This window comes from Condylura cristata, unplaced genomic scaffold (assembly GCF_000260355.1).
Source record: "Condylura cristata isolate star-nosed mole 26May11 unplaced genomic scaffold, ConCri1.0 scaffold00001, whole genome shotgun sequence".
In the NCBI taxonomy this organism is placed as follows: domain Eukaryota; kingdom Metazoa; phylum Chordata; class Mammalia; order Eulipotyphla; family Talpidae; genus Condylura; species Condylura cristata.
In genome coordinates, this window is record NW_004567102.1 from 17,524,680 (window position 1) to 17,552,103 (window position 27,424).

At 40.9% G+C, this 27,424-nt stretch overlaps 1 protein-coding gene across 1 annotated transcript in view; it reads right to left on the reverse strand.

Moving 5' to 3' along the window:
* GCLC (glutamate-cysteine ligase, catalytic subunit) overlaps window positions 1–26,700 on the reverse strand; it is a 39,580-nt gene extending 12,880 nt beyond the window's left edge. Inside the window, exons 1-4 of the mRNA XM_004673577.2 lie at window positions 26,060–26,700; window positions 5,764–5,876; window positions 4,759–4,941; window positions 943–1,056 (exon numbers count right to left, since the gene is read on the reverse strand). Coding sequence (XP_004673634.1) covers window positions 943–1,056; window positions 4,759–4,941; window positions 5,764–5,876; window positions 26,060–26,209 — 560 coding nt within the window. The 5' untranslated portion in view covers window positions 26,210–26,700. The remainder of the gene's footprint in view (window positions 1–942; window positions 1,057–4,758; window positions 4,942–5,763; window positions 5,877–26,059) is intronic.
* Window positions 26,701–27,424: the final 724 nt, after the last annotated feature.

A 27,424-nucleotide genomic window follows, 5' to 3' on the forward strand; every position in this document is an offset into this window, starting at 1 on the left:
TGTTCTGTATGCATAAATAAATCTTTAAAAAAATTAAATTCACTTTTTGGCTTTTTTAAAACATGGCTACTAGAAAATTTTAAGTTACTTTTGCAGCTTGCAATTGGATCCTGCTGCTGTAAACTCAATTTAAATACCACCAGCTTCAGGAAGACTGCCTTGCTCCCATTAGTGACAAGCACCCTCCTTTTCCATGGAGATTCTCTGGTATTAACCATCTTTGACATCCATCATACTCTATCTTTTCTTGAGGCCGAATGTCTGCTTTCTCCTTAGTATGCCATACCATTTGCAGCTTGGGAACTTTACCTAAAAGTCCTCCCTAGGAGACTCTGCATGTAGCAGATGTGCAGGACTGTTAAAAGACTGAACACGAATTCCCAAAAATCCCTGACTCTAGGTCAGGATCCCAGATTCAGAATGACAGGTGAGACTCAAGGTACAAAGGCCAGTGTAAATGTTGAAGTGATTTAAAATTCAGGAATTAAACTACAAATTAGCAGATCTAGATGTCAACAGGAGAAGGTAGAGAGTGCCTCTTAAGTAACAGGTGCTGTTCCTATCACCGATTGCCAGGGTATGTAGATTGTGATGAGTAGATAACTGGTGTTAACTTGCACAGGGAGAAAAAGGCAGGAATAACTAAGGGAATGTCCCCCAAGCAGGTATTTACAAAACCAGAGCTGAAAACAATCTGTTTGTTTAAGGAAAAGACAGTGGCAACCTAATGACTTGGAAAACACACCTAAGGCAGGCTAGGATACAAGAAATGACAAGCAGTCTTTTGGGGGCCAAGTGTATAAACATACTTATTAATATTCATAATTATATGTATGTGTTGTCATCCCTGGGTAATTTTGAAACAAGCCTGACTTCAGTAGATGCTCAGGAAGGATTCCAGTGCTGAAGGAAGGACACCTGTGTTTAAACAGTCACACTCACCTGAAGCGGGGGTGCTTGTTTATTGCCTCATCAGGGAAGAAGAGAGACTTGGAAGCGCTTCCTTCAACCGGGTTGGGCTTGAACTCGGGCAGCGTGAACCCTGGACAGCCTAATCTACAACAAATTGAACAACTAAATCGATGGTATTTGTTTTCAGGAATTAATTATGTCTCACCATCACCACCTGTTAAAAATCATCTCACGTCTGTGATCCCCTTGAGGCTCCAGCATACAAACCTTCAGTAAGTACTATGCCCCTTTACAACCACCCCCAATACCCTCGCACTTTATCTCACTCGCCAAGCTCTCTGATTTAAGTCACCTGCACTGATTTTACCTGGGAGCTTCACTCATTATCTACAAAGTATCTGCATCCTATCCCTCCCTCCACCTCACCACAAGGACCTACAGCACAGAAGTCTCTTCTTTTGGTTGTGCGAATTCTCCAGGGTTAGAGGGTTCCTCCAGGCAGCTTTTGAGACATCCCCTCTAACAACTCTAAACTCAGATTATCTTTTGATCTCTGCACCTCACCATTGCCCCCAACCTGCTGACAAGCTTTGTTTGAATTTGGATGAGGTCTCCTGTCCCCCCATTTTTTTGTCACTGCAGTTTACCTTAGAATCCCTCAAGATTAGGTAGTCTCTCCACAGGTATCTATCCCCAGAGATCATGCCCTGCAGTCTACAGCCCAGCCCTATTATCTCATACTTGAACTAAAGAAGAACTTTCATTCCAGCACACAGATAACATTGTATTTATTCCTAAATATAAAGCTTAAACTCCACATTACTTGCAGTGATGATACCAGTTTTCCCAAGTCAAGAATTTTAAGGTCATTGTTAAGTGTGCAGTGAGGGAGGACAAAGACCAACAATGTTAGTGGAAGCAAAACAAGGGAGGGTCTTGTCAGGACTCAGACCAGTGGTTAGGAAACATGGCTTAGAGCCAAGACTAAGCCATGCCTTGTTTCAACCCTACCTTTTATAAAATAAAATACCTATTGCTGACTAAATCTGACTTGTGAACAATTGAATTTGCTGATCTTATCTGGAAAACAGTTCCCAGTCCTACGAAAGGTTCCTGGGAGCGCTTGCTGCTCTCTGTGCATTATTTATTGTAAGCCTGCAACCTCAGGATGAGTCCTTTAGGAGAGTTACGAACTGAACTGAAATCTGAGGGATTCTTAACCAACGAGAATTCCAGAGAAGACGCGTTTTTCTCAGTAGGAAGGATGTGTGGTAGGAAGGACCCCAAGGCACTTCTTTCCTTCCAGGTGAGCTCTGTGCAAGAGCACCTTTTGCAGCAACGTGGATGTTTACTGCCTGTGCTGGGCACTTGAAATGTGACTGAGGAACTTAATTTTTCATTTTATTTCAGTTTAATACAAATGTACATGTTGCATGGTCACTGTATGAGACTGCAGAATCCACTACATAAAATAATCAGTTTACAAAAGAAACCAAGCATGCCTTTCCTTCTGGATTTCAAAACACAGTAATACTTTTCTTTTCCCTTACCATGGCTAGAAGGTAAGGTTTCTACAGCTAATTATTCTTACTGCTGTTCCCAAGTCCAAAAAACACCCTCCATCATTAAATACATGACTAGACTTTTAAAAAAAAGTTGAGATTTTTTTTTTAATAAATCTTGCTCTTTTGTCTCAACTGTTTCTTCATATTAACCTAATTTTTTTTTTAAAGGCAACTATTCCACGAAGTCATTCTTAAAGTAAAAGACACATTAGGTAACCGAACACATAGCCCTGTAAGAACTGCTACTGTCAATACTATACATTCCTAAATTTTAAAAGAGAAAAGTGTTAAGATAAATGTCTTCTGGTTTGTGTTACAAATTAAAAAGAAAAAACTTAGGTTTATAGTTTGTAATTGTAGCTTTGTAAGTGTACAACTTTCTTAATGGTTAATGAAAGAAAAAAACCCTGAATTTTCTGGTTCACTAGAAGTTGTAAAATATCTGAAATATATTCTTCTTGTTACTACAAGAATTCTTCTTGTTAATAATATACAATAATTACCTGTATCAACAGCCTTTACGTATCATTTTTCTACCCCCAGGTCTGCTGATTTTGCCATCCCTTGGTGCATCCACCTTCTCCGTCCTGCCCAAATAATCATTTCCCCTAAGTGAGTCCCCACTCCTCAGCTAGTAAGCATCCATTCTGCAGCCATGCTCATACTACAGCCCAGGTGAGGGCCAAAAGAAACATCCGATGCTTTCACTTCAGCCAGCCTCCCCAAGGCTGCCTCCTGCCTTTGGAAGCAACCGAATTCTTCATTTACATGACCTGGCCTGCCAACTCACCTGACCAGACTCCTTCCGTGGTGCTTCAACCTTGACAACCCCAGCACAGTGACCAGCTCTCGGTCTCAGGAGGCTCCATGTACGCCTGCTAATCCCAGGACTTTTGATCCTCCTCAACCCATTAAACTCCTGTTCCAACTGTGAACCTCATTCCAATGGTCTTCCTTGGGAGAAGCTCCTCTCCAGAGTCCATCAGACAACCATGGCTCACTCATTGTGTTCCACACTTCTTCCTCATAGCACTGACCCAACTTCATATTCTCCGGCTCTGTGGGTATGGCTACTCTCTCTCTTTAGCCCTACTTCATGAAGAGCAAAGCCTGTACCTGCCTACACCTCAGGGTCTGCTGTGGAGCAGGTGCTCAAAGGACTGAGTGAATGTCAGTCATATTTTTGGCCAACTCCTTAAAATATTAGGGAAAAGAAATGTACTCTCTTCCAAGCAAACCTGCCCAACCTTACCCAGCTGGGTTTTCCTTTTCCGATAAGGAGATGGGAGTGGCCTACACAAATTGAACAAAGGAATCACAGAATATGAGATACTTCTAAATGTTTGATGAGTTGCTTAAATAAGGTTTTAATTATTTAAATGTTTCAATGAAGATTTTCAAAAAGAAAATTCCCACTTAAGTGTCCTTCTAAAATCAATGATAGGACTCGGAATCCTGTTATTTATGGACATTTATCAGGACCAGAAAACACAGTGTTGAAGTAGTTCAAAGTGGTCTTGGCCATGGATACCAATCTCCAAAGCCCCTTTGAACTTTGAAGAGATAAAAGTATATTTTCTCACAATCTGACAAACACTTAGCATAGGTAAGTCAGATTTATGATTTAGTGCAACTGCATTCTTTGTTGGGTACCACATATAATCACATGGTAATTCTGTATCTCATTCTAAGTTAAGAACATAATTTTATTGATTATTTTACTTTTGTGAACTTTTAGCTGTAACTGGATTTGATAATAAACTGAGTTTTCTTTTCAGCATAATATCCAAATGTGACCAATGGCTGCCCTATTCACAGTCCACCTGTGTTGACAGCAACCAGGAGCACTAACAGCAGCCCTCCAATAGGTGTCCTCGCATCTGGCACCAAAGCCAACACTCACCAGCGGGAGCAGCTGTTACAGCTGAGTGACAAGAGTGCCTGTGTTCACTGGGAGACTAGACTATTCCTCAAAGGGTCAGAACTGTGCACAGATAATATCCCACTCTCCCCACTCAAGGGTTGCCTCACTGCTGAGCAGTCCTGGTGGTCCTCCCCACTGAGTTTACACAAGAGTTTCCCACAGAGCTCTGGCTACCACCCATCTATTGAAGCTGGAATGCAGTTTCTGCCTCTAGTGTACATTCTGTTAATCACCATATATAAGCATTAACTAAATGCAAAGTGGGTGAATTGTAGGATCAATTGCTTGTACCATGATTTACTGTCTATATCACCTAAAACACAGCAATGTCTGCTGGGCACATGTACAGGAGCTAACCTGGGAAATGAAGTTATTGTGCAAAGTGCCTGATCTTTTTCTAAAAAAGATGTTGCCTCCTCCCGGCGTTTCCTCATGTTGTCTTCGACTGTGTTGAACTCAGACATGGTTCCTCCATAGGGCTGTCCGGGTGTCCCTTCAATCATGTAACTCCCATACTCTGGCCTCCAAAGGGTAGGATGGCTATAGAGAGGGAAAAAAATTCATCTTATTCTTTTGCTGTAGTCTATTCAATTTTTTGAAGTTTTTTAAAAATTGCTTTAAAATGCTTAGAAATCATTAGGCATAAATGAAGCTAAAAATTTCTTTACAATTCCCAAAGGCTACTGATTTTCCACCATTCTTCACCAGGTTCAAAATATTTATCAGTAACTGAAAATGGACACGCAGGGCATTCACTATTCAAGACAAGTAAGTAAACCAGCTGTTTTGAGGGAAAGGAGATGAGGCCTTAAAGGGCTCTTTTCGTTCAATGTTGGGCTTCCAAACTCAAATACAGTCTTCCAAAATCCAGCAAGTAGAAAAATGAACTGCAGAGTACATACCCCTTTCACCTCTGTCTACTTCAATAAAGAAACATTTTGCAAATATCTTGCCAGCCAAACAAAATCTATCTGCAAGTTTCATCTGGAACCAAGTTTTGTGATCTCAGTAATACTTCAGCAATACTTTCTTTAACATTCAGTAAGAGTAAACAGGTTTTGTATTGAGTTTACTGTTCTGAGTACTTTAATATACTAACGTATCTAAAATGCCGACAGCTGGTGAAGTAGATATTACTACTACCCCTATTTTTCAGATGAGGAAACTGAAGTACAGTGACATTAAGTAATTTGCCCAAGATTACCCAGTTACTGTGAAACCAGAATGAGAGCCCAGGAAATTTGGAAACAGAGTCTAAGCTCTGAATTGTTTATTCTAGCCTGTAACCTATACATCTGAGACAGAATCTACAGTTCTCATAGTTTCAGACCCACAAAACAGGCCTTGAGTACATCAGCTTACTTTGGGTTTGTCCGTTCCCCCTTTTCTTGTAGAGTCTCAAGAACTTCCTCTCCAGACAGGACCAACCGGACTTTTTTATTTTCATGATCAAAAGATACCAACATGTATTCCACCTATGAAAATCAAGGAGAGTAAGATTAACATTCTTTTCAGGCTCAAACTCAGTGTGACCTCTAGGAGAAGACAGGAAACAAAGATTGGAGCAAATCCACAGCAATATTTGCTTACACTGCAGCATGCGGTAAGCATTCATCTGCATAATATGAAAACCTGGAGAAACAGTCCATTAATATGGCATTTTTTGAAGACAAGAACTCAATCTATAAGTCCTTCTTTCCTCAGCATTACTGAATATCCTATCCTATGGAAGGTGTAGATATTCATTTTGACAAACTGTACTTCAAGAGAAGTAATTCAAAGTGAAGGATCTGCAAATTTCAGTTATAAGAAGGCGTTGCATTTTGAAATGTATTTCCTCAATTGGCTTGCTAAAAAAGTCTATGAAAATGGTCATCTGGACATTCTAACAAAGGTAAAGGATCCTAACTCACTGACCAATTATTTAATAACCCCTTTGTTATTAAATCACAATCACAAATATCAATGTAGAGAAGCTATTTTAGGAGTTTTAACAATTTGACTTTGTTAGGTCAAGAATAATTTAATTCAACTTCCCTGTGGTAAGCCATACAAATTTTACTATTCAAGGTGCACTACTGCATTTATAACATCTGGTGGAATTCTTTAAAAATCAGGAGTTAAATACCAAAGAAAGAGTACTTGTTTTTGTTTTTCCTGAAATTGCATGCTTTAATTAGTGAAGGACATGAATTACAATTTATGAGTAAGATAAAACATACATTATCCACATGTAAGTGAAAAGGTATGGAACTAGATCATTCAGGCAAACATTTGCATTGTCTAAGACAAAAGACAAGGAGGAGGCAAACCAGTGCCCCACTGGCAGAACAGTATGCAGACCAGCGTGTTTTGTTTGGCTTATTGTAATATTTAAAAATAAGAAGGCAAGTAACAATGCAGCCACTATCTATGTGACATTTCACATGTAAACCCCAATTCTCAGCCTTAAAAACAAAGGCCTGGAAGCCAAGAACGGGGCGCCAGTCCTGTGGGGCTTGGCCGGGGCCACTCTCCCTGAAGGGTATGTGCTGGTCTGCTGTGGCCTATTCCCTTCTGCACGTATACCTCCTCGTCCCCAAAAGCATCACCTCTATCACAGAAATAGGCTCAAGAAGCTATTTGGAAGCTAATTATAAAGGGCAAAAATGTTAGTAACCATAGGAAATAGCATGATGGGTCTAAACAAAAAAACTTTCAGTTAACTTACTAGCTGCTGCCACAGAGTGTGTGCAAGTTTGTGTTTGTGCATAAAGTGTGTATGTCACATTCATATACTGAAGCCCTAAATCCCCAATGTGATGCTATTTTGAAGTAAACAAGTTTACTTAGGGTAATTAGGTCTTGAGTGTGGAGCCTTCAAGATGGGATTAGTGCCTTTCTAAGAAGAGATGAGCATGTAAGGATAGAATAGTCCTTACCACCATGTAAGGACAGGATGGTCATTTGTAAGGGAGGAGGAGGGCTTTTACTTAGAATAATCTGCCTATTTGGTCTAGTACTTCCTAATCTCCAGAATCTAAGAAATGTCAATGGTAGTTGTTACAGCACCTTGGATTGACTAGAGTTGTCTTACATAAGTCCCCATTCTTCTCACTTCTGTTGGAATGTCCTAGTTCAAAGAATGGGTACTCCTTGATTTAGGTATGAGTCAGAAATGTGAGATTAGCGCCTGTACAGTCACTCAATGTCAAGTTCCTGAAAACTGTAGGCTGCAGAATATGGAATTGCACCCAACGTTAAGTTCAGCCCCTCAGATAGCTTCTACAGATCCAGACTCCTGAAGAAAAAACTGACTGAATAGAAAACATGGTTTTCTGGTTGTTTCATGGTTGTCTCATAAGTGTGAAAAGCAAGTTTACCTTTAAATGAGCATAAAGAGAAAGAATTGAGCATAAAGAGAAAGGGCACACCATGAACTTTTCATATATGGATCCTAATCGTCAAACCTACCATGCAAAGCAGGCAGATTGCCCATTAAGACAGGCTGAGTAAGTGGCCCAAGGCCACAGGTGTTTGTGGGGATTTGAACAGAGCCCTGACTAGCCTCAGCCATGTGTTGCTAGAAGGATGCCAGTCTTGGCCAGTGATAAATTAAGGAAAAAAAAAAAAGTTACAAGCTATGAGGCAGCAACAGGTCGTAATACTGGCTCAAAATCCCTCACATTGATTATGCTCCATTTTATGGAGCAGGCCTGATATTATATCGTAAAAGTTTAGATTAACAGTTACAGTTATAAACTGAGAGACTGGCACCACTTAAGCCCCGAGTCATTTGCTCTATGCAGAACACCTAACTGTCCTGTTAGAGGAGTCTCCCTACTTTAGAACTTCCTCCTTTGATCACCAGCTCCAATCATCTACCTGACATCATCTGTTATCTTCTTAACCTGCTAACATGCTTCTTGAAAGATACTCTGGTTTACTGGGGTTCCATCATTTATCTAGTAAATGAAAAAGGAAAAGAAAAAAACAATTATAGTTTGTACCAAATATAAAAGCTAAACTTTTCTTTCCTAATTTTGAAATCACTGACATACTTGGTTCTCAAAGTCATTCAGCCCACATTTAAAGCATGGGTACCACAAAAGAACAAAAAGCTTAAGCTCAGTTTTGACTTTTAATTATCAAGCAGATAACATTTAAAATGCTAAACAAAATTAAGGAAAGTCACCCCATAATCTCACTATGAAACTGAACAAAATTGGGATATTCACCAAATGAAAAAGTGAAACAAACTTTCTTTTGGATAAAATCTCACTTCACTTACAAGTCTTGAGAATTCTCTGGTAGCAACGGGCTGAAGAACAGCACTACAAAGCTGGCTGCAGCCACTTTAGCCAGGGAAGTGACCCACATGGCACAGCAGACTTCTCCTGATTTGCCTGCTCCCCTCAGCAGTGTACTTTGTCAAACTGCCTGTTCTGCTCCCCACTCTGTCTCTGGTGAATCCTCTCACTGCCCCTGCACCTCTGGCCTATACCCCAGCAGTTATGTATGCACAAATAAATAAATTTTTCAAAAAAAAAAAAAGTTCCTGGAACATTTTCCAGACTCAAATGTAAAGTGTATTGAGGTAATTCTCTTCTATAGTCACCATGGTCTTTTTGTATCGATGCTCAAAATGGTTCCTTAATCTTTTTTTTGTTCTCTTATTTAATCCTTAACCCACCCAACTTATTTCCACTTCTAGTTCATATGAGCACTGAATTAAATCAGTCTTCATAAGAGCCACTCTAGAGGTGAAATGGAATTCAATTAGTCTAGTTGTTCGGTGATAATAAAAAGCCATCCATTAAAATAATGCCTTTCCAATATAAAGTACTAAAAGCCACAGTGATTTGTTGGTTTTGGGTTTTGTCTCTGCTCTAAAGTTTGTTTTTGCATCCAAAGGATGAAAGGAAGAGACAAAATTAAAAAGAACATAGCACAACAGTACATAGAATCCCTTCTGTACACAGAATCCCTTCTGTACACATCACAGACCCAAGGCTCAGTCTGCACAGCTTCCCAACTCTGAATAGCACGAAGGCTCCACACCCAGAGGTACAGCACCTCACCATGCACACTGCACGTACATGTACAACTCTAAATGCTTCTTCCCAAACTGCCTAACAAACTGGTCACAGGGCAACCAATTCAAACTCCTGTAACTAACATCACCTGTAAGTAGCAAAAACAGAGAGGGATCTAACTCACAGTCCACAGATTACCCTCATTGATGTAACCCGGGGAAATGCTTTTTGGTGCCCATCAGTGATCTTCTCAAAGTGGAGCAAAAGGCCCAAAAAAAATAACCAGTCGCAGCAAGACACTCATTTTAAATGGCTACTACTGTTACTATGGATAAAATTAACATCCCTCAGACTCCCGTTGCTTAAACACTATGTTTTATCCCACCAGAATAAAAGTAAGTGGTATCTCTGAGCTGTTGAGTCAAAGACAAAGGCGCATTCAAGACTATTATGTAGGTGTTATAAAGTGTTGCTAGGAACTGCTAGCACACAGTAACCTTCCAGTCATTTAGTGCAGGTTTGCACAGGTGTGAGGTGCTTTACCTTCATCTGAAATTTGGCCAGTAAAAATAAAGAATCTTAATTGAGAGTGATGTAAGTACCCAATAGAGTGCTGATCATATAACTGACAATGAACTACTCAAGGAACTAGAGTTCAAGCTAACAGTTATTAAAATACCAAGATGTTTAGGACGTATATTAAGTCTTTAGATAGCATTGGCCTTAAAAAAAAAAAAAAGTATTTTAACATTGTCTTTAAATAGCATTTACTACTAGTTTCAACATTTTAAAGTTTTTAACGCTTTTATATTTTACCTTAGGGTTAAGATTTCAGGGAGCTTCAATTTGATGATGGGCTAAACATTCAAACTAAGGAATTTTCCCAAAGAAACAATGTTAAGCAAAGGTAAGAGTATTTAGCCAACACTGTGCTGGCCCTCTAGAGAGAGAAGGACCCTGTAACCAGGTCCCGGACGAGAGAGAGCCCTGAGGTTCTGCGTTTCCTCCCAGACAGTGGGATGAGGACTGCCCCTCCTGCAGCCTGCAGAGGGGGCTGTGTCCAGCTGGTCAGACTGAGAGCAGCAAGGAGAGTGAAGACTGGGTCCTGATAGTGGGCTGCGGGGTGGGGTCTCTGGCATCCTGCTGAAATTCCCGGTTCAGGGCCAGCTCTTCCTCCATTCCCCCATGGCTCTCTTCCTGATCAAGCAACATTGTCTTCTGCTAGCAGCAGCAGTTGCTTCTCAGAGACCTGGTTTTCTTACACTAACTCTAAAACCAGTCAGGGTCATTGTGAAGGTGAAGGTTCTAGTTAGAGTTGACAACCATTTAGTAGCAAAACACATTTAGGAGTGCTGTTGCCCACCCCTAACCCCCTTCTCACACTCAACAAAATGCTGCACTGGGAACTCTGAAGGGTCAGGCAGATGTGGTTCCTGTTCTCAAATTTGTCTTATAGCTGGAGGGAAGACAAAACAGAGCTAAACGATTTAGTGAGTGCTGGAGATGACCAAACAGAGTTGGGCATGTGATAGGAGGATTTGGACCAGTCTAAAAACCCAGAAGGCTGCCTGGATGGAAGGGGTAGCCAGCAAAGAAGAGGCTCTACAGATGCATCCATGTAAATAAGCCTTTCCCAGGTGCTGTGGCTTTCTCGGACCACGATTCTGACCATAGCAAAATCACTTTTCCAGCTGCTCAGAGACACAGATTAATGGCTCAATCTGTCACGACAGTCCCTTCTGTAGATTATAGGCTGGAAGCTAGTGACTATGCCTTCTGTCCAGAGGACTGTTTCTTCATATAGCAAAGTACTCTTGAGCAGTATTTTTTTTTTTAAAGAATGTATTTATTTATGCATACAGAACTGAGGTGCAGGCCAGAGGTGTAGAGGTGGTGAGAGGATTCACCAGCGACAAGAGTGGGTATTTTTGAGCCCTCTCCATCATCAAGCCGAATGGCACACATTTCCACATCTAGCATAATATCCACACCTGAGGTACCCAAAGTGATGCTAGCCATGTGATGTAACTTAATTCTTTAACCACTTAAATAGGGAAGACCTGCATGACAAGACTAACTTAATTCTTTAACCACTTAAATAGGGAAGACCTGCATGACAAGACTAAAATGGCAACTATGCTTAAAACAGTAAAAAAATCTGAGGAAGAAATACAAATGCAGATGTATCAAACTGGACATGGATGGCACAGAATGAGGTTTAAGGTGGACTCCTATCAGGTAAGTCTATTAACACTACAAATACATGGTAATGTTTGAACACTTTTGGGGGACCAGTAAATAAATACAAAACAGAAACTAATGTAAGTACTTCTGAATGGCCATGAACAAAGTGGTATTTTAAACTGGTTATCTGTTAAGATGTTACATTAAATGACCCTTGGCTCCTAAAAAGAAATGTTTTGGTAGTTTAGTCTACAATTGTATCAAACTTATTAGCATCTGAGATATATTCTGGCTTTCTACCCTATTATAAAATGTCATTTCACACTGCAGAATTACACAGGGTACAGGCCCTCCCTGGTGGCCCAATGGGTTAAAGCACAGAACTGTGAGGCTATCCATAGCCACTGCAGCACTAGTTCAATTCCCAGCCTGAGAGCTGACCCACACGGAGCAGCAGACCTTTCCTGTCTCGAACGGTGCTCCCCTCAGCAGTGTATTTCAGTACATCTGCCTGTTCTGCTTCCAACTCTGTCTCTGGTGAACCCTCTCGCCCACCATACCTCTGGCCTATACCCCAGTTTTGTAAGCATAAATAAATCTTTGGGGGGGGTGGAAATACTTACACAGGGTACACTCTAGGGATGTTTATACTTTTAGAAACCAAAATAAATGTCTTATCATGAAGTGGTCCTTTTCTTAGCACCATATTCTAGAGCTTCAGCTTACAGGGCAGTTTGGATTTATTTTTAAGTCTTAATTTCAATTTTTAGACTGTGTTAAAAAGTCAATGAATTTCTTGCATAACTAGCCAAAGCAACTCACAACCTAGACCCACACAGAGAAAACAAATTCCTCACACGACAAGATTAGTAATATGAAGCCAAATGAAAAATTTTAAGAATATGTAAGCTGCAGAATATGGAAATTGGGGTGAATCTCAAAAGTAGGGAAAATGATACCTTTGATTAAAAATTTTTTTATTCGGCCCTCCCTGGTGGCGCAGCGGGTTAAAGCACAGCACTGAGAATCTGAAGCCACTTCCGCATGAGTTCGATTCCCGCCTGCCGCCTGCGCCGGAGGAGACCACATGGCGAGCCAGACCTCTCCTGACCCGCCCGCTGCTTCCCTCAGCAGTGTACTTCGTCGATCTGCCTGTTCTGCTCCCCACTCTGTCTCTGGTGAAGCCTCTCGCCGCCCCTGAGCCTCTGGCCTGTACCCCAGTTCTGTATGCACAAATAAATAAATAAATCTTTAAAAAAAAAAATTTTTTTATTCAGTCATGCTGTTCACTAAGGTAGACACTAGGCATGAATAGCTATTCAGGTTTAAAACTAATCAAAATCTAAATTTCAGTTCCCAAGTCCAACCAGTGGTACCTACTTGAGAGCAGGCATTTCCGTTACTTGCAGAATGTCGAATGGACTAAAACCCAAAGGCAACCACAACCTAGAATTACACCGGGCATACTGATTCATTAAACAGGAATCTCCTGACAGTAGATGTGCTCTTTCATGCCCTACAGATAGCATGAGACATTTATTTTCTGGGCCTCTGAATTAGTGTTACCCAATCTTTTTTTTTTTTTTTTTTTTTAATAAACATACCACTGCATTTCAGGCAGAATATTGGTTTTAATTTTCTGACGGTTATAAGGACCACATTAAGGCATGCCTACTTTACTGTGCACCACATCTAGTAGAATTTAAGCCATCTTCTCATACAACTTAACCTCAAACGGTCAACTGAAGTTGCCAATATTGACATTTGCCATGGCCACCAACAATGCAGGCACTCTACAATACAAAGACTGGAACCAGAAAAATGCCTCTTGAAGAACAACATTGTAAACAGAAGCCCTTTTTTATTTACCTCAAAATACCTGTACTTTAATATTATAACTTCTAAATTTTAAGGGAAAGTAAATCCCTTTGACTCTTCCCTGAAACCATATTCCCTTGCCAGAGTTCTAGGCTCCACCTGGCTTACAAGGAAAAGGGTGTCCTGCTTCCCAGATAGGCTGCTTTGGATCAACTGCTCTGCAGGGCTTAGTTGGGGAAGGGGATTTGAAGGGGGCCGGTGGAAGTGGTGAGGACAATCAAGAAGTTCTGTGATGAGTCCTAGTAAGTAAAGTAGAGCTTACAGCTTTGGGGGGGAGGGAAGGGCAGAACTTGCAGGAGGGAACACTCACTTTCATTGGTAGTAGTACCATTTAGTGCCCCATGTACCCCTGCAACAGTTGAGTGAGCACATGTCTTTGTCAAGTTTGAAAATTAAATAGCCTTAGATCAGGGACTCTGAAGAATTCTCAGGAATAGTTACAGATTAAGCATCCAACGAAGAGGAGGGAGGGAAATGCTTTCTAAAGAGAGTAGGCAAGAGAGCCAATAGTAAGTCAGAGGCTTCCTAACTCCAAATGTGTCTCTGTTCAGAGGGGCTCATCTATGGCCCTCAGGGACAGAATGACCATGATTCCAAGCCTTTAAGCTTAAGGTTTTCTTATCATCCTAAGAATCTGAGCCCAGATATTTTCAGCCACACCTCATGGACACTGTATCAGGGCTTCAGCAACTACACCTGCTATGAGGCAGATCCACCAAGACAGATCCATCCAAGACAGAGGCAGATCCATCCAATTGTATCTGCTTAATATGGGATTTGGAAGATGGAAACTCCTGTTAACACAAACACCTTCCCTGCCACATTTGAAATTCATGCTAACATATCAACCTCAAAGAGAAACGCCAAAGCCCCAAGTGGGGGCTCTGATCACAGCTCATTACCTGCTGCCTCTAGATGAGGTCAACACAGGCTGCATAACTGCAAAGTGAGGTTAGCCTGATCTTCACGTAAAGGGCTCATCCTCCTCTGCCTTTTCACTGTGGAGATTGCCAGCAAAAGATTAGTTGGGAAAGGCTGTGGTCAGATTACTAAACCTGTTAGCAATTTGTCTTGTGGAAGAAGAAATATACCAAACACATTATATCATTTCACTAGAAACCAATCGCTGGTCATCTGGTAACAAAAATACAAAATACTTAAGCCTCTAGGATACAGTTACATTTTCATAAAATAATTTTTAAAAAGCACTCATTTCCTGCACTGGACTATGGTGATGGCACGTGGGTGATTTGGTGATTGGAAGCCCAAGGGGATTACAACTGAGGTGGAAAAAGACACAAAATGATGTAAAAATAAACTATATTACTCATTTAAAAAAAAAAGTGCTCATTTCCTTTATTACCATCAGACCTTTCTTTCCCTTTCTACCTTCAGTCTCATCTCAGTGTGGGGCCTATGAAAACTGTTCAGGAGGTCGCCTGCTTATCTGGGAGGTCATTATAGAAGAGCAGCTGGGCGTTCAAGCTTTGGAGTCAACCAGCTGGAATCCTGAAAACTTCCATTTTATTTCTTTTGGAAAACTGGGCTATGCCTACGTTGGGGAAGACTACTAAAATAATACTTTGTAAAGTGCCTAAGAGGTCACCAGTTACCCCAAATCACTCAAATGTTAGTGCTTATTATCTTCTAGCTCCAGAACAGGAACACACGATAGAACTGTGTTATTCAAATACTGGTTACAATCCTTCAGTGGGCCATGGTAGATTGTAGTCAACATTACAAAGATTTTTTTTTTAGAAAACAGTAAAATAAAATACAGAATGTGTCACTTAAGGGACTGGAAGCAATATTTCATGAATATACTGTTAACAAATGGGATTTCAGAATCTATTGGTCTTAGTTAAAAATGGACTCTGCTAGTGGAGAATATTGCCTAACTCTGCAATTAGGCGGACCCGGGTTCCTTCACTAAAGCAGATCAAATCACTCCCCTCCTTTGAAACTTTCAAGTGGTCACAAAAAAATCTAATACTCCTCCCCAAGAGCATTAGGGGAGACTTTCTCACTCTGCTTACTTCATCTCACACCACCTCCCTCTCCCCTCAGCCCCCTGGCTTCAGCACACTGGCCTCACTTTCCCTTCTCCCGCAACCACTTCAGGGCCTTGAGAGCACTTGTTCTCTCTGCCTGGAAGGATTTTACCTCTGCCCTTCACAGCTGGCTCCTCTGGGTATCAAGTCAAATATTTCTCTTCAGAGAGACCTTTGTTGACCCCTATTGTGAGGTTCTCCCCAGAAGGGCCAGTGAGGTTTTTGTCAATAGGCCTCTTCCAATAGCATCACCTAGGTATGGAACAAAGATCCGTGAGGCCCAGTGAGTCTAGGGAAGTCCATTACTGAAACAATGCAGATTATTTTAAGAGCAATGAAGACCCCAGAGATGGAGAGAAGCTTGTTTGCCCTTATCCTAATTGAAGAGACAATCACTGCTCTTTCTCCTTTTATGACCTAGAAGAATGTGGTTGAGGTTGGGAAGGAGCTAACAGGTGTAGACTTATCAGTGAATGTGTCTTTCCTATCTGAGAAAAGTCACCTTTTACTCTTAAAGCAGAAGGATGTGGTCCATCCTCTCCCTGTACTTCATGTAAGGTTTCCCCTCTTCTTTTTCCTTGATGCTCTAGATCCTCAAACACAAATATCTCGTCTATTCCATTTTACTTTGGAAATTACAACCATGTAAATTTTCTATCTATGTTATTAAATTGATTTCTCTTTTGCTAACTTGCTGATACTGTTTTGATTACTGTTCCAGCCTGAGAAGAACCAGAGGTGTGGGGAATTATTCTGTGTCCTGATACCCCAACACTGACTCTTTTGTTTCCACCTCCAAGAAACAGCACACAAACTTGGAATTCCACTAGTTGTGTAAGGTGGTTACTCTGTCCAGAGCAGTCATCAAGCTCTTTCCCATTCCACAAATAAAACAATTATAGACATTCAAATTGTGTTTTAGACTCTGGTCCCTAGTTTCATCTTTTGGAAAATGAGGAGAACACACACATACACACCAAACATCCTCTTCAGGTCTAAATTATTTCTGTAATTAAACACTTCCAGAAATCCTTTGAGAGTATGATCATACATTTTTCTATCATTCTTATATAACATTACTTATTCTCCATCACCAGGAAGGTAATTTTTAGATGCATTATCCTGTTAGATTTTATGCATATAATCTTAAGTGTACATTATAAGTAGGAGTTAATTACATCCTCATCTTTCAGTAGAAAAATAATAAACACACTTTCACTTTTTATTAAAGTTTCAGACTTCATTAACAGTTTTATTAATTAGACTCACAGATCAAAGCCCTTGAAAGCCTATCAGGCTGCCTGGTTTAAGTATGCTTTTGGCAGTTGTTCACTGAACTGATCTCTTTTTTGCCTCCACTGTTTTTTGGTTTGTATCTAGTTCCTCAGCTTAAACTAGAAAGCTTGCAGAAACTGTGTAAAATGAATGACTTCTAGGTAAAGGCTTGAGACATTTCAGGGAGTAAAGTGCATGAACTTTGTACTTAGAGTACTTTTGTTGACTTCCTAGTTCTGCCTCTATTTGAATAGTGAAGCCAGCTGATCATGACCCCAGATACAACTTAACACAGTAATGGTGGCCTTGAAGGCTCACAGAAGAGAACTTCAGTGCTAGCATAGACAGGGCTAGTTGAAAAATGTGCTAAGTTAAGCATATACCACCTTTCATGTAGGTGAACATTTAGAGGAAAATAAAGCATCGTCAAATAACTTCTTAGGGTCTTCTGAGGCTTGCAGTTCTGTATGTAGACAAGACTTGAAAAATATTATGGTCACTGCTACAACTCCTAGTTCTTTTAAAAACACTTCAGAGAAGTGCTAGCCAGCTCTCACAGGTACTTTAAGACCTTTACATGTAAGCTCTGTGTAATCCAGCCCATGACCCATATGAAAAACTCACATGGAGAAGGGTCACAGTCCAGAATCTTACTAGCTTTCAGAAAAAGGGTCATGGAGTTTCTGACCATAGGTTTAGGTTTAAGTCTCTTAAATCAGCATCCAGTTCAAAAAGAAGTTAATGGAATCCAAAGGACTAAAAAAATAAATAAATAAAGGACCTTGTCCCAGAAGGGGACATAAGACAATGGGTCTGAGAACATTTATGTAAATAAGAATATTTGAGGGTTTGTAATCAACTGTTAAAAGAAATAAGTTTAACTACCAAATTTGACCATTAACAGACACAAAAATCTAAGACTATAGAAAGTTCTTCAAAGAGTATACCACAAAGAGCTGGAGCCATACAACTATCCAGGAGTACTCTCCAAGGATATGCCAATCTGGGTAGCAAAGATGCATCCAAAATGAGGTTTTTGGCAAGAAGTCAGGTTTATTCATGTTTCCCACGTGTCTGAGAAACCCAGCCTTGAAGTGGAGATTTAGAGTCATCACTTTTATATACTCAATTCATTGTATTAGTTTCAATAAACAACAGAAAAAACTGAGTATCTGGGTTTCAACTATCTTGAATTAAAGGGCTTCAACTCAGAATATCCACGCAGATATTACTGAAGTGACCCAAACTCACATACTTCCCCAGTTCAAACCTGTTCCTTCCTGAAAATCCTGTGAAAACCTGGACTTTGTGCTGTTTATTTGGGCCGGTACTAATTTTTGCTCTTTTCCCAATTTAACATATTTTAAAGAGACCACCGCCAAAATCCCAGTCCCTGCCTAACTGGCAGATACCACAACTTCATTTCAGCTCCCATCTTTCCACAGTTCCTGAAGGCCAGCCATTCTTTCCACACATGGAAGTTCTAATACCCCTCACACTGTTCCTTCTCAGGACTTCACACTATATTCCTATCCCTTACATTGGATTCATCAGGGTTCTCAGGAACTGCCAATGTGTCCTCTCTGGGTTATCCTGTTCTCACCTTGGTTCAACCGTCATAGTTAGCCTGTGACTTCTCAGCTACGCACACAGTTCAGATGTTGCTCCAGCTCTTGCTCTCACTGTCCACCTGGTACTTCTATGGATGAGTATTGAGCTCCTTGATTTAAAGGGTTTCAACCCAGAGTATGCAAAGCAGTTTTCCCAGAGGCTAACCTTGCAGGAATTTTCATTTGGTCACCTAAACTAGGAACCAGGGTGGGAGACAACCATTCAGGTGCTATCCTGATTCCACCTCCAGAGTATTTCTTTAATAAGCATAATTTTTTACCCTTATCTAGCCTTATGCCTCACTGCATTCTTTCCTGGGGTGAGCCTGTCTTCTATAGCTAAGCTCCTTTTCTCTATAAAACGCTCCCATAGCATCTTTTACACTTCTAACCAAAGGGCTGTAGAAGAAATCTCTTTGTATCAGGGTTAATGATACCATATCTTCCTACCTGGCCTATTGTAAAGGACCATCAAAAGACAGAGTCCAACTCACCTTTCTAACCTCAACCTTTCACCACTCCCTGTTCCCTAATCTGACCTGTGTTAGTTAGCACACTCTGAATTATGGCAGGCACCTGCATAATCTCACATTTGCACATGCCCTCCTCTTGCCTTCTTTGAGATCCTCTTTTGAGATCCTAACAAAAGGGCCCTGGCCCCCTTACTGACAAGACTCCCAGGATCTCTAGGTATATAGCACCAACTCCTCACCTTCATCTTGCTTAGTTATTCCCCCCACCCATGCTGCTGCCATTACTGCAGTTGGTTTTTCTCTTCTCAGTTTCTCCAACCCTAAAACTTAGCACAGAAGTACTCAACATATAGGAAGTATTCAAGAAACACTTTCTAAAGTCATCTTTTATGGAAATAAAGCCTTTGGTGTTTTGCTACAAGTTACATAAGATCAAAATCAAGTCTCAACATTTCTAAAGAAGTACTTTCTAATGCCATCTTATTTTCTCAGTAAACTCGTAAGACTCAAATAGGTTTTCCGAAGTTTACTAACTTCCTTAGTAAACTTAACAGTTATGATATATAATTAGATTATTTTTTTGGTAGTGTGTTTCTTGGAAAAATGTTTAAACCCAAATGATAGCAGAGCAAGGAAATAGATTCTACCATTTCTTTTATGCATTTCCAAATGTTCATAAGTTATAAGGATGTAAGCATTCTGAAATAATTCAACTGTTAAAGATACCAATGAAAGTTTGTTAAGTATGCAACTCAAAACTGAACTTTTTTTTCTTTCTTTTGATTAGTCTTAGAGATGAGGAAATTGTGGTTTGAAGAATTTAAGTTCTATATCTAAAATCACGCAACCATGGGCAGGAAGACTCGGGACTTGGACTCTTATCTTCAGATTTAAGTCCACTTATAAAATGTAAGCAAACTGACAAAGTAATTGTCCTCTCATCAAATAGTGATAAAAAAGAACAGTAATACTAAGTGATGATTATTATAAATAAGGACAAAGAAAACAATTCTGGAGAATTTGCTGGTGGTATGTTAAAACCATGAATAGTCAGCCTTTGGATAAAGTCTACAAATAAAGGAAAGGAGAGCTAAAAGAATAACAGAAAAGTAGAAAGATTTCTACTTCTGATCATGATGAGGTAAATGGGACCAATTTTACCCTCCTACCTGAAACAATCATGAGAAAAAAGGGGGGGGGGTGGAAAGAGGAGACAGAGTATATGAATATATATGGGAAATAATGGTTTTTCAGGACACTAGTCACCAGATACAACGGCAGAGTTTGGAGGAAAATTTTAAATGAAACCTATAATAGCCCCATTTTACCACTGAAAGAGAATCTATGCTCTTGCACACTGAATGAAGAGATGGGAGTCCCTGAAGAGATGGAGTTCAAAGTCTGAGGAAGCCAAGTCATAGGTTTATAAGGCCAGGTATCAAAGGAAAGAAAGCTGCAGAGAGCCCTGTGGATTTGCAGAGGGAATCCTTGGTATGGAATGCCTAAGGATTTGAGACAGTACCTAAAGCCCTAACAAGGTGTGCTTTCACCATCTGGAAAGGGGTAACTCATAATCCAGGCGCAATGGGGACAGTACTCATGAAGGCCTCAGCAGAAGGGAATAATTAGCTCTGACCTGATCTCCTAGTAAATCTCAAAAAACAAGATTTGAAAGGATAATATCACCTCCAAATAACCATGTTCCAGAACAACGTTATGAATATTTATAGTAATACGCAAATACCAAGTACCCAAGAAGGTGAAGTTCATAAAACCTGGCATCCAATTAACGACTACCAGGTATACAAAGAAATGATTTCAAATGACAAAGATAGAATTAGCCAGGTCAGTAAAATGGTTATTAAAACTGTATTCCATGTGTTCAAAAATGAGTTTAATAAGATCATAGTATATAAAAATATAGAAAACCAATTTCAATAGCAACCATTAGGAATCAAAGTTTAAAAAATGATACACCATTTAGCAATAAATGTGAAAAGAACAAATAAATCTGACAAGATGTGAAAGAAATGGATATGTTCATTATTTTGATTGTGATGGTTTAAGGATATATATATATATATATTATATATATACACACACACACACAGATACAAAACTTATCAAGCTATATTTTAAAAATGTGCTGTTTATTGTATATCAAGTTCATCTCAAAAAAATTTTAAAACTTGGTTAAATCATGAATGTAAAAAGATTTTTTGTTCTCACTAGAATAATCATCCAGTAACACCAAAAATAACACTAATACCCCATGTACTGTTTTCTAACTAACAAATACATGCAGACCCACAAGTTCCTAAAAATGTTCAGAAACAAATTCTGTTGTTACAGGCTCAAGTAATATTGATATCTTTCTCATAAAATATAGACTAAGCTGAACTTTACCTAGGTTTATACTTCTAAATGAAGCAATGCACAGAATGCTAGTAAGTACATTTGCTAAGATCACTTCTAGATGAGGTGGTATGATTAGAAGTGGCAGTTTACACATTCCTTTACACAAAGGCATTCAACAGTGATGTGGACAGCTATATAACTGGTTCATAAGATCAGAAACAATTTGTTAGAGGCCCCATCTGTACAAAAGTATTAAAACTATTTTATTTTCTACAAGCTATTTTTTTAAAAGATTTATTTATTTATGCAGACAAGACCTGAGGTACAGGCCAGAAATGGGGGGGGGGGTGAGAGGATTTATCAAAGACAAAATGGAGAGCAGAACAGACAGATTGACTGAAATACAGTGCTGAGGGGAGCAGCAGATGAGACAGGAGAGGTCTGCTGTACCAGGTGGGTCAGCTCCAGGGAACGAACTCATGCTGCAGTGACTGCAGACAGTTCCATAGTGCTGTGCTGCACCACCAGGGAGGGCCCTCTACAGACTTTTTAAAGTATAGAAAGCCTCTACTTATCCACCTTGTATAAAGACCTTTAACATACCAGGCACCACACTTCCAACACCAAAGTATATGTAACCTTCACACATCAATGCTATTCTCACCTTTCCATTTTTACTACACTGCTCTTTTGCCCAGGATGACTTCCCTTTTCCTTTTTATCTAATTAACAGCCACACATTCTTTAAGGCCACTTCTCAAGGGTGTCTGCAGAATAAGAATCACCTGAAAGCTGCTTCGCTTTGGCATGAATATAAAGAATATCTATTCCCTAATAACCATGGCTACTTAAACACAGATGGAATATTTTAAAATTTCCAAGTAGACCACTTAAGCTACCATGTGAGTCTACTTAAAAATATTTAGCTACTTATGTGAAAACTATTTTACCTATATCTCATTTAATCTTAATAACTCTATAAAGAAGGCATTATTATTCCTACTTCATAGAGAACAGACCTGAGCTTCAGTGAGATTACGCCATTTGTCCCAAGCTATACAGAGCCTTCCATTAGATTTTGAAGCATTACATTTTTGTCCATTGTAGACTTAGAGCTCGGATTGTATGATTTTTGTTTTAGGATCATAATCTTGTTCTTTAGAAAGCTGTACATTTTCTAAATAATCATGTAAGTATTCTTAACTTACAGAAGCAAATGTTCACTGTTCAAACCCAAAGGATGATGTAACAGCCCTTAGTAAAGTCCATTTTGTTTTACTGGCTTTATGCATAAGAACTCACTCATATATTTAAAAAAATTCCTTCTCAAAGGTCACATGGACTTTTCTGCTAATTGGAGACCAATTTACTTTCTTAGCTTTGAGAGCCACTATACTGAGTGTTACAAAATTAGAAAAGTATACGTTTGCTTTTAAATGTTATTTTTCTGACAAGTCTACAACCTGTAAAGTTTGAACTCTGCAAAAGGAAATTTGATAAAATCTCATGCACAGTAAATAATACAAAACCTGGTATGATGTGCTAAGAAATAGGCCTGGAGTCTGACAGATTTCACATCTGATAGCGTCTCTGGCACTAAATAAATGAAAAGGGTTGGCAGTCATTAAAGCTAGAATAATTATTAGAAAAACAACACAAGCTAGTATTTATCATTACATTTACTTCCTAGGTCTCTCTTTTAATGTCTACCATCCCAAATTATAAACAAAACCCATGTGAACTGTTAAGTATTTAATTTTTTGCATCACTAGACTGTGTATCAGCCAAAAGAACACCCAGGAATATCTTTTTTTCCACATCCCCTTCCCTCTACCCTCAGGCAAGTGAAGTATTTTTCTGACACCCAGGACTTACAACTTTTATTTCCCTGAAAAAAACATAATAAATGGTGACTAAGGTCAGGACCTGCACCCTAATGGTAAATCATGCAAGCGTAAACTAAGATTCCTGTTGAGCTCCATAGAGCAAGTACACTCATTACAATACAACCCATTTTTACTGCAGCATTTTGTGGTAGTCTTTTCTAACCTGGCAGTCTAAAGAGTACCTTAAAGTGAATTTCAAAGAGTAACAACCTGTTTGAAATATGTACATTATTTAAAAATCAAATCAAACTGTAAGCAAACTATAAAAACTAGACAGAGTCAGAGAGAGACTCCAACCCTCAGAGAGAGAGTCCAACCTTTTCACTTTCTAGATGAGGAAACTGAAGCTCCCAGTCACACAGGAAGCCTGGCAGACCTTGGAGCATGTGGGAGCAGCCCCAAACTAGGATCTTTTGATGTGAAACACTAACCAATGAACAGGCTGGGCACTTCTAAAGCAGAAGGATCTTCTCCCAGTGTTACCTATGGCCATGGTTTTAGGGCTCACTATTTTTCCTTTTACAATCCAAGCCCATGACTCTGTAAGTAAAACCCCCAACTTCCCACAAACAGTAGCATTTTGGTGTCAGGCCAATTGAGTCCACCCTATCGTATCCAAAACATCACTTTCTCCCTGGCAAGGTCACTCTTCATCTCTAGCACCACACCACCCACCACACCCTTCTCTACTTTTATCTGCCCAGCCTGTTTCCCAGTTATTTCTCAAGGTTTCTACATACAAACAGCTTACAAGTCTTGCCTGATCCTATGATAGATTTGTTAATGGGTACGCTGAGTGAGTTCCCACTGTATGCATGGGGTTCGTGCTAATACTGGAGCAGTTAACTTCCCTCCTGCTTTTTTTCAGAGGCTCACTTCAACAAGAAAGATGTCCACGATAAATTTGAGACTCTGGCTTTCAAACTCCATTAACTGTGAACCACAGTTATGAAATTGTTTTTATGTCACATACATGGTTCCTCGCAGATACCCTAAAATAACTAACTTCAAAGTTTGACATAATCTTCTTACTATGTGTAAAATTATATTCCTCATCCTATTCTATTTCTTAAAACATCCTAGAGTAAAAAATTCTAGGGAACAGAACATAAAATAATTACAATACACACAAAAAAGTCAGATGCTGTAAAGAAACAATGAACTTTAGACTTCAAAAACCTTCTCAATTTCTCAATCTACTAATGCTTTATGACATAAATGAGTGATTCCTCTCATGTGATGCTAGAGAAATTAAGCCATCAACAAATACTTAGGTGTAAGACCCCACTCTCCCCACTGAAATGTCATACCTCTGCCATAAGATATAAAGAGATGTAGAGTACAATGGAGAGTTAATACCTGCATCCCATAGATCAAGAATGAGAGATTAAGATTTTAGTGAAGTGTCACTGCAGGAAACAAAAATAGTGAGTGAGTGTGTATTGAGTGTGTGTGCTCGTGTGTGTGTGTGCATGTGTAATCATGAGACATGACTGAAGCAGAATTTGAAATAATAAAAGAGCAGGTTACTGTTTTACATGTAAGGTAACTTTTCTAACTTTGTGGTTTCTGTTAAAGAGTAAACTCACCACTCCAAAGGATACTGGTTTATTAGGTAGGGAGGGTGGAGCAAAGAAAGGTATGGGAGAAAAAAAAATCCTTGGGCTAGAAGATACGCTATACTGAAATGATCATGTAAAATGTCAGATGCTGTAAAACAATGAACTTTACACTAAAAACAGAATTATCACCATATATTGTAACCCTTTTCTGTCCAAAATATAACTAGTCACTTATAGTAGGAATAGTAATTTGCCAGTCATTCTACTTTCCCAATATTAAACAGGGCCAATTCCTTCAACTGTTAAGAAGCAGAATGAACTAACAACCTTAGCAACACTAACTTTTGTAGAGGACAGGAAATTCTGTGTTGGCACAACAGCACCTGGACCCTGAGGTCAAGCCAGGTAACAAGGACCAAGATAAACAAATTATTTGCACCTGTAGCAAGTCATGGAGGGCAAAGGATAAACAGAGAAGGACTTTTCAGGAAGCCATCTAACTGGTTAAACCACGTATGTTTGATTTTTGAAAATCGGAAGAGAGGACAGAAAAACTGATGGAAAAGACTTTAAATCAAACAAGAATTAGTGCTTTTCAGACTATTCCAAGAATCAGTGGCTTCCCATACAAAGAATCTATTACCATTTCACCTTTAAGCAGAACACATGTTGAAGCACTGATGTGTAGAGTTTAGGTGCTGGACCCAGGCCATGGAAGGTCACTAACAAATCCTAATATTGAATTTCTAAGTGTTCCCATTAGGAAGTAAACAGGATCAGGAAGGTTCCTTCCCTTTAGGAAAACAGCCTAATCTATTTCAAACTATACTTCAAAGATTTGTTGGTGGGAGGCTGATGGGAAGAAGTTGGAGGTTTAAAAGGTACCCGAAATGAGGCAGAAGCCAACAACCTGAATACCTTTAGTAGCAATGGGCCTTTCAGGGCAACTTCCCCTCTTTCTGTTCTTCGCAAAAGGCTCATTTTAAGTAACGGAGGAACCTAATACGCGGCGGGCAGACTGAAAACTCGCCCAGGCACAAATGTCACACTTTCATACTCACGCCCTTCCCTGCCCAGTCTGCATTTGCTGAATGAAGGGAAAAACCCGAATGAATGAAAAGCGAGAGAAGTCTGGCCGTAATGTTCGCCCCGGTACCTTGGACGCCCGCAGGGCAAGGACAGGGAAGGCGCATGGGGCGGGAAGGCGCATGGGGCGGGGAGGCGCCCGGGGACCATCCGGCGCAGTGCACAACGTGAACAGCGATGAGGTCTCGGGGCTGGGAGCGGGGGTCCCGCCTTGGCGAACAAAGGCGGCGCGAGGCGGCCTGACCAGGCTCCCAGAGGGGCGGGGGCCGCTGGCGCTCACCTCATCGCCCCACTTGAGCACGTCCTTGTGCCGGTCCTTGACGGCGTGGTAGATGTGCAGGAACTGGAGGATCCCGTGCCGCCGCACGTGGTCGGCGTGGCGCTTGGTCTCCTCCCAGCTCAGCGGCGAGCCCTGGGACAGCAGCCCCATGGCCGCCCCCTCCTCCTCCTACGGCTGCCGGCGCCGCTAGCTCCGGGTGTTGGGCGCGACTGGGACACTTAGCTGCCCAAAGGCGGCGGGGGTGGCAGCCCCGGGAGGGCGCTCTCGGGTCACCGCCGGTAGAGGAGGGTCCCGTCCGCCCCGGCTCCCCGCTGCGGGGTCCTTGCCACCCGGGAAACCGACCCACGGGTCCGGCGCACCGCGCAGACAGAGGCAGAGGACCGAACGGGAAGCCAAGCGGTTGTCGGCCCAGTGGCGTGGCCTCTAGCCCTCGCCGGCTTCTGCCCCACTCCTGCTCCGAGGCAGCGGTGCTGGACCCCACAGCCGAGGTGCGGCAGCGGAGAGTCCCGCTTCTCTTTGCCGGTGTCGTGCACTGGCTTCTTCCTACTTGTGACCAAAACCTGCGCGGCCACCGAGCATGCCCAGTCCTTCGGGCCGCTCACTCGCCGGTCCTGAGCAGGATCCGTGGCTCCGGGTTTTATATATTACGTGCGGGGGCGGGGAAAGGAGGCGGTGCAGCGGAGGGGGCGTGGCGAGGCCTGACAGACTCGAAGGGGCTTGTGGAGAAGGGATGCGCAGGCGTGGTTAGGGCGGAATCAGGGGGCGGAGCTCGCGGCGGGGTGGGGGAATGGGCCAGCTGCTCGCTTAAGCGGTTGAGCTATGTAAATATCCAGTTCCCAAACCTAAATAGGCAAATTCTTTGTTGGAGAAGAAATTTGATTAGCGTTAGTAACAAGCCCATCGGATTTTCTTTCCTCAGTGAAAGGCTTCTGCCCCACTCCTGCTCCGAGTCAGCGGCGCCGGACCCCACAGCGGAGCTGCGGAAGCGGCGGGTCCCGCTTCTCTCTGCTGGTGTCGCACACTGGCTTCTTCCTACTTGTGACCAAAACCTGCGCGACCACCGAGCATGCCCTGGGAAAGGGCCTGACTTATAAAAATAGGATAAAATAGATTTGAACAGGTGTGAACCTATTCCCCTAAATCATATATAGTATTGTAAAGTAATGATAGTTGAATTTAAAAAAAATCTCAAAAACAAACAACAAATCAAAAACCATCAGGGTGAGGGCAGCCAGGTATGGCAAGAAAAACATTCGCTTGGGAATCGGATTGAACTCCTGTTCAATTTTACTCTCTGTCACTCATTGACTAAGAGCTTGGGCCAATTATTTTCACCGCTGCATAAAGTTGTTTTTTATGGACATA